Raw genomic sequence first — 12,094 nt, forward strand, 5'->3', positions numbered from 1 at the left:
TTGGGGTTTATTTCGAATTTAACACTCCGTATTGGTAATGGATAAGTTAATTTAACACTCCGTATTGGTAATGGATAAGTTTATTTATTTCTTATACTTAGTTATTATAAAATATTCTTAAAGTTAAGATTTATGTTTTTACGTCTTATTCACGTGCTGCTTTGTCTTTTTCCAAACTACTACTGGCGGGAACTGCGGCTATTGTTGTCTCCTTTGTGCCTTGTTGACAGTTCTTTTATTTATATTTTTTGGTGCTGCCACAGTACTCCCCCCTAAGTGATGGAGTCACTAAATTTGGTTGGAAAGCGAACGTTGCGTCCTGATTTTGTCAGGTTAGCTGTTGTATTTGGTCGCACAGACTGGTCGCCATTAACGTTGTTTGGAATGTGGTATACCATTGATTTGTTGTGGATGTCAATGTCTGTATCGGGACATATGAAAGCAGCTTTAAGACGATCTATGCTAACTGTTTGTTCTTTGTTTTCGATCAGTATTCTAAACGTCTTGTCATTTCGCTCTAGTATTTGGTAAGGACCATCGTAAGGTTGCGTCAATGGTGGTTTTACCTTGTCATTTCGTATAAATACATGCGTGGCTGAGCTTAGATCCGGTTGGATGTGGTAGCCTCGGTCTATATGATGCGATACCAACGTTGCCTTGACGCTCTGCATTTGTTCTCTTAGCTTGGTTATGAAATCGTGTTGATTTATATTTCTGTGGCTAGGGTTGCTTACTATTTCGCCCGGTAAACGTAGAGTTTGGCCATATAGCATTTCAGCAGCAGAAGCTCCAATATCTGGTTTAAAAGTCGTGCGTAGACCTAACAATACTATTGGTAAAACTTCTGTCCAAGAAGTTGTTTGGTGGCACATTAAGGCTGCTTTTAATGTGCGGTGAAATCGTTCCACCATTCCGTTACTTTGAGGATGGTAACTCGTAGTTCGTAAGTGTTTGCAACCGATAACTTCAGCTAGTTGGTTGAACAATGAAGATTCAAATTGTCTTCCTTGGTCTGTTGTGATACGTAAGGGTACGCCAAAACGTGCGATCCATTGAGTAATCAGTGCGTTTGCGATGGTTTCCGCTGTTTGATCTGGGATCGGAATTGCTTCTGGCCATCGGCTGAAACGGTCGATGATGGTTAATATATATGTGCAGTTGTTTGATGGTGGTAGCGGGCCGACGATATCTATGTTTATATGTTCAAATCTGTGTTCAGCGAGTTCATATTGACAAATAGGTGAACGGTTGTGACGTTGCACTTTAGAACGTTGGCATGGGATACATTGTCGGGTCCAGTTTCTGATATCAGCATTTATAGAAGGCCAGAAAAATTTTTCAGCTATCATTTTTGTTGTGCCCCGAATGCTGGGATGAGACAACCCATGCGTAGCTTTAAAGATATGTAGCCGGTATTTCTCCGGAATGTAAGGACGAATTCGCCCAGTTGAAACTTCGCAATAAATTTTATCCGATATTGTTGGTAAAGATAAAAGTTTGATTTCGATGGAATTGTTGTTTTTGATATCTTGTAGTTGTGGGCAACATCGTTGTAATCCAATTATACAATCGTAGTCGATTTTTGGGATGCTAATACTATCTATCCGCGAGAGAAAATCTGCTGGGATGTTGTCTTTTCCGCTGACATGAACGATATTCGTTGTAAATTGACCTATATAATCAAGCTGTCGGACTTGACGTGGTGAAGCCTTGTCGGACTTTTGCTGGAATGCGAACGTGAGTGGCTTGTGGTCAGTTATTAATACGAATTCACGACCTTCTAACATATGTCGAAAATGTTTTATGCCCTGATATGCGGCTAACAACTCACGATCGTATGTGCTGTATCGTTTTTGTGTATCTGTTAATCGTTTAGAGAAAAAACCGAGTGGTTGGAACGTGCTGTCTGTCACTTGATGAAGAACTGCGCCGAGAGCTTTATCCGAGGCGTCTACTTGTAATGCAAGCGTAGCAGTTTTTGACGGATGAACAAGTAGTGTCGAGTTTGTTAGTTCATCTTTACATTTTTGGAAGATTGTTTTGTTCACTTCAGTCCAGCATAACGGTGTGTTGTCGTTCTTCTTGTTTCCTTTTATCATTTGTTGAAGTGCAGTTTGAGAATCTACAGCGTTTGGTACGAACCTGCGATAAAAGTTAAGTAATGCTAGAAATCTTCTTAATTCTTTTGTTTTTGTTGGAAGCGGGTACTCGCTGATGCTCTTCACTCGATCTGGTAGAGGTTGAATGCCCTTTTCACTGATGAGATAACCAAGAAATTTTACTGTGTTTTGAGCAAAAACGCATTTTGATACGTTTATTATTAAACCATGTTTTCTGAATCGTTCGAATACTTGTTGCAAGTGTTGCCTGTGCTCTTCCTCGTTTGCTGATGCAATAATGACGTCGTCAATATAGGCAAAGGCGAATTCGAGATCTCGTAATACTTCGTGAATGAAGCGTTGAAATGTTTGACCTGCATTGCAAAGTCCGAATGTCATGTTAGTAAATTCAAATAATCCAAATGGAGTTATGATCGCCGTTTTTGGAATATCCCCCGGTTCAACTGGTATCTGGTGATATGCCTTAATCAGGTCGATGGTTGAAAAAACTTTTTGGTTATATAACATGTGTGCAAAATCATGTATGTGAGGAACTGGGTAACGATCTGGGATGGTGATTGCATTTAAGCGACGGTAATCTCCGCAAGGTCTCCAACTACCGTCTGGTTTTTTTACCATATGTAAGGGGCTAGCCCAATTACTGCTTGATGGACGGCATATTCCGGCTGTGACTAAGTTTTGGAATTCTTCTTTTGCTGCTGCTAGCTTGTCTGGAGGTAACCTACGTGGTCTCTCACATATTGGTGGACCTTTTGTTAATATGTGGTGAGTGACTTTTGTCACCTGGCGATTTGTCGGTGTTGGTTTAGTGATGTCGATGTATTCTTTTAGTAGATCTGCAATTTTGCAAGATGTGTTCACAGTTGATATTTTTTTGCGCATTTACCTTACGTTCACTTGCGGCTGAGAAAATCTTTGTTGATGTGTCGATCAATCGTTTCATTTTTATGTCTACTATTAATCCGAAATGATTTAAAAAATCTGCACCGATGATTGAAGTGTTTACATCTGCGATAATAAATGGCCATGTGAAATTTCTTCGTAAGCCAAGAGCTAGAGTTATCTCTATTTCTCCAAATGTTTTGATCATAGAACCATTTGCTGCGTAGAGTATTCTTTCGTTCTTATTGTTTGTATTTGAATTTTTTTGTTTGGCGGCAATAAGTGAAACATCTGCACCCGTGTCTATTAGGAATGATTTTTTTGTCTTATTGTCATAGACGAACAGTCTTGTAGATGTTTCGTTTACAACTTCCTCTGCCGCCGTAGACGAAGTCGGTTTTAGCTTTTTGTGCCATATGTGCATGGCTGCTTGCAATTTTTTGCATTTGACCCATATGTTCTATGATACCAACAATTTCTACTGGTCTTTTCTTCACTATCATCATGACATTGCCGGTTTCTGGATGTTGAACGTGAACGTTGATTTGTTCTTGAGCGGTGTTCGGTTGATAATTTCGAGACCATTTTCGTCAGTCTGGTCACTTCTCGTTGAAGTTGTTCGATTTGTGCATCACGTTAAATATGAGCTGCTGCAGGGACGTTAGCTGCATTGACGTAAGTTCCTTGCATTGTTGAGTTTATACGGATTGTTTCGGTTATGTTGTCTGCCAATTCCGCCATCTTAGGTAGTTCCACTTGAATTGTGGCTAGACATGTCTGTACTTCTACAGGAAGACGTTGTAACCATAACCCTTTCAGTAATTGTTCGTCTTGTTTGCTTCCACTAATACGTTGCAATTCGTTTAAAAGATGGGATGGCTTTTTATCCCCAAGCTGTAAACCACTAACTAATTTTTGTATGCGTTTTTGTTCACTATCCGCAAAGTTTTTTATTATTGCTTGCTTGATAGCTTGGTACTTCTGAGTTGCTGGTGGATTCTGTATTGTGTTATAAATCTGTTCTAACAGCGATGCATCCAATGCTGCGATAACTGTGCCAAACTTTTGAGTATCGCCCTTTATGTTGTTGACTTGGAACCAGTAGTCCAACTGAATAAACCAAAGGTCAATGTTGTTTTTTATTAATGTTGGCATCGGCAGCTTTATTGCAGTGATTGTTGCGTTTTCATTGATTGGGTTAGTGTCTTCGGTTATCTTTTGCTCTTGAGTAGCCATTTTTTATATTCGGCGTCGGCTTGGTCACCAATGTAGTGGTTTTTTATGTTGGGGTTTATTTCGAATTTAACACTCCGTATGGGTAATGGATAAGTTAATTTAACACTCCGTATTGGTAATGGATAAGTTTATTTATTTCTTATACTTAGTTATTATAAAATATTCTTAAAGTTAAGATTTATGTTTTTACGTTTTATTCACGTGCTGCTTTGTCTTTTTCCAAACTACTACTGGCGGGAACTGCGGATATTGTTGTCTCCTTTGTGCCTTGTTGACAGTTCTTTTTATTATATTTTTTGGTGCTGCCACATATGTAATACCACCAAAATTTGATTTCATTACTCCTATTAATTAAACAGTTAAAAACGTATAAGATTGTATGAAAATTATTATATTATTTTGTATGTAATTAACATTGTGTTATTTATAATTTCGATTTATTTCCAATTTATAGTATATTTTAGAAACACTATTAACCGAAGTGAATTCAATATACATTTAGTTTAAAGTTAACAAATTGATGAAAACGCGTTGGACAAATTCAGAAGTAGATTTCAACGTGTTGGGAAACGAATTGGCAGCAAATTGGAAAATCTTATTAATACTTTAGTTTGCTTTTTTATTTACAATTTTCAAAAACAGCAACACTAATTCGAAAGGCAGCAACAACTTAAACATATACGAGGTACTTTTATGCTGAATTTCTGAACAAATAGGAGTTGTAATTGTGTGTGCAACTACATGTTTAATCATTAGACTGATTATTATCTACATTGTATGCAGATTTATAATTTCGTGATGCAACAATATGTTTGTCAAATATCACTGCCATTTTGGAAATTTTATGTTAAATAATAGCATATTTCATTTGCCGGTTGCAAACTCTGAAAAAGTTGCATTCACACCAAAGACAACGTTTGGAAACAAACGAACATTCGCAGGTAATATTACTTGCAAAAATTAGTTTGTGGTAAGAAAAGATTTTAACTCGGCCACTCAGAAAACTAAAATTTGCAAACAAATATAAGTGTTATAAAACAAGTAATTAAGCTTTGTAAAACATTGAAAATATCGTTAAACTTTAATTATTCGTAAAATTATTATACGAGTAATAAAATATATAATTATATATATATATATATATTCTTTTTTATGAATATCAATTGTTGTACAATAACTTGTGTTACTGTACAAATAAAAAATAATACAGTTACGATAGATCATATTGCGGAACTCTTATTCACTATTAAACACTATTTTTGCTTGACATTCAATTGTGGGTTCATTCATATCCTGTGTCCACGTATAAATTGATAGATATATCATATGATATACAAGATTCTGATTTCTTGTAGAAACCATTAACAGAAAAATATAACTATAATAATATGTTGGATTATTTATTTTATTAATTGTATTATAATTATTTAAGCTATTTTATTACTTTTGCATATTTATTTATTTTTATTATAAATATAATATAAAATCTATTATATACGACTTTATATAGTTGAGAGAAGACTTAAACCAATTTTAAACCAATGTTACAAAATGTCAAAAGTTCATGATTAATTGATTAATGTAAATTATAAAATGATTGGTGATCATAACTAAAGTGAAGGGAGTAACTATTATTAGAGTAGCAGTTAAATATCTTTCACTATCTATGCGTTAATTTATTATATTTTCATTTCGATTAGTTGAACAATGACAAGCGCAAATAATAGCAATTGTTGCAGCTTTTCTATTAAAATAATTAAATTAGTTAGGTTTATAAATATTTTATATTAAGATACTTTAACTTATATTAAAAAGTTTATATTAAAATTTTAATTAAGTATATTGTTATTTTTAATACACTTTATAAATAATATTAAAAATTATAATTAGAAATCAATTTTTATTTATTTTATTGTGTATTATGTAATTGTTTGTTTTCCATACCATATTTTGTATATTATAAATTTTATTAATGAAAAGATATTTAGTTTCATAGAATTCGAACTTCAGGATTCTATTTCTAAATAAAAAAAAACAAAGTCAAACTATCGAAGAAAACCATGTATTTTGCAAAATGTCTGCTTAGTTGATCTTACCAGTGATTTTTTGGTTAAAATAAATTTATAAGAATGAAAGAAGTATTTAATGTTTGGTTTAAAGAGTTGGAAAAAAAAGACGTCTTTTTTATTTTGTGTGCTTACACATAAATCAATATACATAACTACAAAATTTCTGAGTTTTTCTATTTTGCTACATAGAACTAATTAATAATTATTAAACGAAATTCATTGCGGAGACTTTTAATCCTATAACACTGTAACAAGTACATTCAAACGAAATGAGTGTGCTACATGAGTGTACGGCCTGCTTAGTAAAGCAGATGTCATATTAATTTCCAAAAAGGCGCCACTGCAAACAAAGGTTGCAAATAATTGCGAGTGTTAATGCGGCTTGATATATAGCAGAAACATTAATAAAATAAATACATTCAATTTAAAACAATATGACACAAAATTTAACTGCAGAAGAAATAAAAAAAAGAAATTTGCCGTGGATAGAAAAGTATCGGCCAACAAAATTCGATGAAATCGTAGGAAATGATGAAACAGTAGCGCGCTTGTCAGTTTTTGCTACACAAGGAAATGCTCCAAACATAATTATAGCGGTAATAAAGTTAGTTCAAATATTTAAATTAATTTCAACTGATCGGTTATTTATTAGGGCCCACCTGGTGTTGGTAAAACAACTACAATACAGTGTCTGGCGCGTATCTTACTTGGAGACAGCTATAAGGAAGCTGTGTTGGAGTTAAATGCCTCGAATGAACGTGGTATCGATGTGGTTCGAAATAAGATCAAAATGTTTGCACAACAGAAAGTAACGCTTCCTCGTGGCAGGCATAAAATTGTTATTTTGGATGAAGCAGACAGTATGACAGAAGGTGCACAACAGGCATTAAGACGCACGATGGAAATCTATAGCAACACAACACGTTTTGCATTAGCCTGTAATACTAGCGAAAAAATAATCGAACCTATACAGTCACGTTGTGCTATGTTACGATTTTCCAAACTATCAGATCCACAGTTATTAGCAAAATTGATTGAAGTGTGTCAGCTAGAAAATTTGACTTATGATGAAGAAGGCTTGGAAGCAATTGTGTTTACTGCACAAGGCGATATGCGACAGGGTTTAAATAATCTACAATCGACAGCGCAAGGATTTGGTACGATTACAGCTGCAAATGTATTTAAAGTGTGTGATGAGCCACATCCCATGTTGATACAGGATATGTTGCAACACTGCGCTAACAATGATATACACAAGGCATATAAAATATTAGCAAAACTTTGGCGACTGGGCTATGCTGCTGAGGATATCATTGGCAACATATTCAGAGTATGTAAGCGATTGAATATAAACGAGCATATGAAACTGAATTTTATAAGAGAGATTGGAATCACTCACATGAAAGTCGTTGACGGCTTAAATTCGTTACTACAATTAACCGGCCTATTAGCGAAACTCTGCGAGATTGCCGATACAAATTAGTTTTAAAAGCTTTTTAGAGTATGCAAGAGTTGAATATCTGGCTTGATAATATATAATTACATTTTAAGTTAAAAGAAATAAATATATGTTTTACATTATACGTTATCGTGGTTTTTGATAAGTCATAACATAACTTATTTTTTTTATGTGTGATGATTATGATAATATAAATCGTTACGTAGAATATTAATATTTAACATTTTTAAGTGAAATTATAAATTTATATTATTGATAGTCGATTATTAGTTATTCTAGTTTGCTTACATTGTAAGTTTCACTTTATTCTTATAAATTTTCCAAATAACTTTTGCTCAAATAAATTCCTGGTCAATCAAACGTGTTATTATAAAAAGTTTGTGCTTAAAATGATATCCAATAGTATTCGTTTTAAGACAGTTGTTAATATTTTCTTAAAAGAGCATTACGAACACAAATATGTCAGATTTGTGACGTATTAATTTTGAAAAACTTTATTGTTTAGGTTTATTCAATGAAACCTAAAAGTTCATTGCAAATAAATCAGAAAATACTTGAAATTCATTCAAATTGGCATCCTTTTAGATTTAGTCATATGACTCCATTTGCTGCGCCCTGGTAGAACGAAATACCATTATTTTTCGACAGCGAAAAGAATTTTTTTATGAAAATGCTTTATATATGAGAATTATTTTAATAAAAGCGTGTTTTTAGGATAGTTTTAGAGTTGCTAGGGTAAATTTGTATTGAGAGTGAAATTATTAGTGTTTCCGTATTCTTAGTGGTTGTAGTAGTATTAAATATAAAACAACAGCTGAATTGGAAATAAACGCAATGAGGAGGTAAGTATTTAATTAAATCTTTGTTTTTATTTATTGAATAAGCAATTGATGTATAAAATGTATATAAATGATTTAATATATCAATTATGTATATAATTTTTAGTGTGACATATTATGAAGTAAAGTTCTATTAGCTACATAAATGCGCTTATTATGATGTGAACGTTCACTCATTAATACAAATGAGACAGTGTGAAACTACTATTAGACATACATCATTTGATGTCAGGTGGTTTCATTCGACTGTAGTATCACCGTTACCACAGAACATAGAACTTTGTGCTGTATGGTATGAATATTCGTAATTTTAAATTATTAGATACAAACTACATTGATATTAAAGAAATTTTATTCTAATTGCATCAAACTTAGTATTTTTGTAAATACTGGTTTCGACATTATTTAATTATTTATAAAATTATTAAATATAAAAAGTAATTATAATTTTTTATAAGAATTTGGTTTTTGGCTTTTGATCGGTGCTTTTTTTGTTTTTATATTTATTAAAAATATGTTGAATAAAAATATTAATTTTATTTGTGAATATCAAACAAAAATTATAGTTTCTTTATATGAAACAGATATTTCGTAATCTATCTACAGCGTTTTTTGTTATTCTTTATATATTTTTTATTCATTCATTCATATAATATGAAACAAAAAAAAAACAATAAATCATATCGACATATGAAAACAACAAATACCTGAAAAATATTATATTTTATTTATATAATGTTTCTAAAAAAAAATTAAAAAATAAAAAAAACACAATTTTAAAAATAGAATTGAGTAAAATTTTAATTTATAAAAACAATAAAATGTAATATTCATATTTAATAGCAATTGAATAGTTTGAAATTTGCTTATTGTATTCGTATATAGACAATACATTTATGAAAATAATATTGAAAATTGTTTACGAAGTATGCTGAAATAACTGTAATAACCAAACAAATTATAATTTTTGTTTGAATTTAACAAATAATATTACTTTTTATTTACACATTTTTTATATTATTTAAAGTAAAGTTCCTTAAAAAGCAAATACTTATAAGCAATTTAAATTACTTATACAATATTTAAATCGTAATTCACTAATAATAATTTAAATACAAGATATTTATTATTAAATTTCGAATTTATTTCTCGTCCAGTTTTATGCAATATACGCCGTCTGCAGGTTCGAGTAAATTGAGTTAAAATAAATTGAAATTTCCTAGGGATTATTTGCACTGTACTTATATAAATATTTATTTATTGCATTTAATTATTATTTTTTTAGCAATAATAATAATTTTTGGTTAAAAGTTTTCAAATTTATTAATTTATTTATTAAACATCTTATAAGATTTACACAATGATAGCACGTAATTTATCTAATTTACCCTACTCGAAATTCTGGTAAATAGCAACATTCGGTGCCATATACATAATTTACTATTTCCCTCAATTTACCATCAAATTTCTCGAACTCGCCCACGGCCATAGACAACAGAATCAAGAGCACGACGTTTAGATATGGATTTTATCAATATTAATTTATGTTAGATCCTGATCCTGATGATGACACTCAAGGAGAGTCGAAATATAGAATATATTAAAAAATATGCAACAAACGTTGAATTTTAATTTTAACAAAAAGTAACCTATAGTCGGATAAAAAAATTTATAAAAACCATTATATTTATTATTTTTTAAACTTTGACCAATATTTTTTACCATACTTAAAAATAGTGTTGCTAAGTACATTATAAATAAAAATTTGAGTAAACACGAAGTCACCACAAGTTGAATAAATTTTGACAGTCGATGTATTAACAAGCGAGAGGCATCAGTAGTTAAGCGAATACATTTGGGTGTGAAAATATTTTCTCTGACTAGATTTTTTGTTGTCCTTATAAGAACAGAAACTATTTGTTTAAATTTGAATAAATTACATTATAAATGTCGCGTTACAATGGACCGGGAACAGGATCATCACAAACTCAAACCTATAAACTTGTAGTTGTTGGCGGTGGAGGTGTTGGAAAATCTGCAATAACAATACAATTTATACAGGTAATGAAAATATGCGGGGAATGAGTACGACAAGGCGTAACAAGTGGAGGACAGCTGTGTTGTTGTTTTTAATATATCACCTTGCCAAAATTTCAAAAAAAAGTGTGTATGTGTATGTGCAAAACATAGTTGAAAAAATCAAACATAAATAATTTATACAAAATGACTAAACTTGATCTAGAAAATCAGCAAACATGACATTACTATTTGAGGAGCATCGCTGCTTACGTCAACTCTCACTATAAGCACCGCCCACGCTTTCAAAATATATTTTTCTCATTTTCCAAATAAAGATGCTTAAATATTGTTTCTTTCAAAAATTATGATAATCTATTTCAAATTAATAACTAATCTGGATATCTGGTAAAAATCTGTTTTAAACATAAACATTCAAATGTAGTGATTAAGTTCATCTTATTAAATGGAAAACATTGTTTACGTGTGAAGGCTTTGCACCCTTAGGTTTTTTTATGATTTGCTGTTTAATTTGATTTTTTTTTAGTTTCTACAATTAGAAAATTTAAACAATGCTGTTGTCTGCTGTGTTGCTCTTTTGTTTATTTTTAGTTATTTACGTCATCTGTGAATTGTTGAATTTATTAATGTTTTCTTATTAGAATTTTCAAGGCGTTGTTTTAGTTTTCGAAATTGTTTTGCTTAAATTTCGAAAAAGTAAACAAAAATGTCATAAATTCGTTTAGCGTATCGAAATAGTCGAAATAATCTGTTGAATATGAATAAACAGAGTGGAATTTTCATAATTTTTTATTAGGAATAGAACTTTCTGAGAACTGCAAAAATCTTAAAAAATTACCGAAGCATAAAAACAAAATTTTTTAATATTTAAGATACTTTATAGTTGTCTATTCTTCTTTTAGTTTATATGTACATATATATTTTTCATATTCTTCGATTTTTTTTTAAATTTTCTTATCGCACTTTTATTACTATAAGTATAAAAAATAAAAACTTGAAAAAGTTGAATCAATTAAAAAACTTCCTCTGAATTGATATTCGAATCCAATACTAATGTTTACACTTCGACTTATCAAACCTCTAGCATATTGTCAGATGTGTTTTGTATAGATTTAATATGAAAAATGATACACACTACTGCATATATATGGTATGTCGAGTTAAGTAGAATAGTTATGGCATACGATTACAAACTTTAGCTCTTACAGCACTTGGCCATTGCTGTCGTCAGAATTTCGTATTAAAATTCATACAAATCTTTTTCCATATAATTGTTTTTTTTTACCATATATTTTGAGATGTCAATGTAGTTGTAACATGCGACACTACATTATATATCAGTGATAAATAAAGACTTGGGATTTTTCTTATTTTTAAATTTTTTTTGTCATGGTTTCCTTGGTGATTTATACACTTCCTGCAATAGTGACTCAATTTTGTTGAAGAATAGGT

At 31.2% G+C, this 12,094-nt stretch overlaps 2 protein-coding genes across 2 annotated transcripts; one reads left to right on the forward strand and one right to left on the reverse strand.

The window, feature by feature from the left end:
• Positions 1 to 3,638: 3,638 nt before the first annotated feature.
• LOC119681495 lies at positions 3,639 to 4,238 on the reverse strand. The gene has a single exon (XM_038094706.1). It carries the CDS (start codon positions 4,236 to 4,238, stop codon positions 3,639 to 3,641), a length of 600 nt encoding a protein of 199 aa, XP_037950634.1.
• A 2,183-nt stretch (positions 4,239 to 6,421) lies between these two features.
• On the forward strand, positions 6,422 to 8,129 carry LOC119672341 (replication factor C subunit 2). The gene is made up of 2 exons (XM_038083363.1): positions 6,422 to 6,903; positions 6,960 to 8,129. Exons 1-2 carry the CDS (start codon positions 6,742 to 6,744, stop codon positions 7,788 to 7,790), a joined length of 993 nt encoding a protein of 330 aa, XP_037939291.1. The 5' UTR covers positions 6,422 to 6,741; the 3' UTR covers positions 7,791 to 8,129.
• Positions 8,130 to 12,094: the final 3,965 nt, after the last annotated feature.

This window comes from Teleopsis dalmanni, chromosome 1 (assembly GCF_002237135.1).
Source record: "Teleopsis dalmanni isolate 2A chromosome 1, ASM223713v2, whole genome shotgun sequence".
NCBI lineage: Eukaryota > Metazoa > Arthropoda > Insecta > Diptera > Diopsidae > Teleopsis > Teleopsis dalmanni.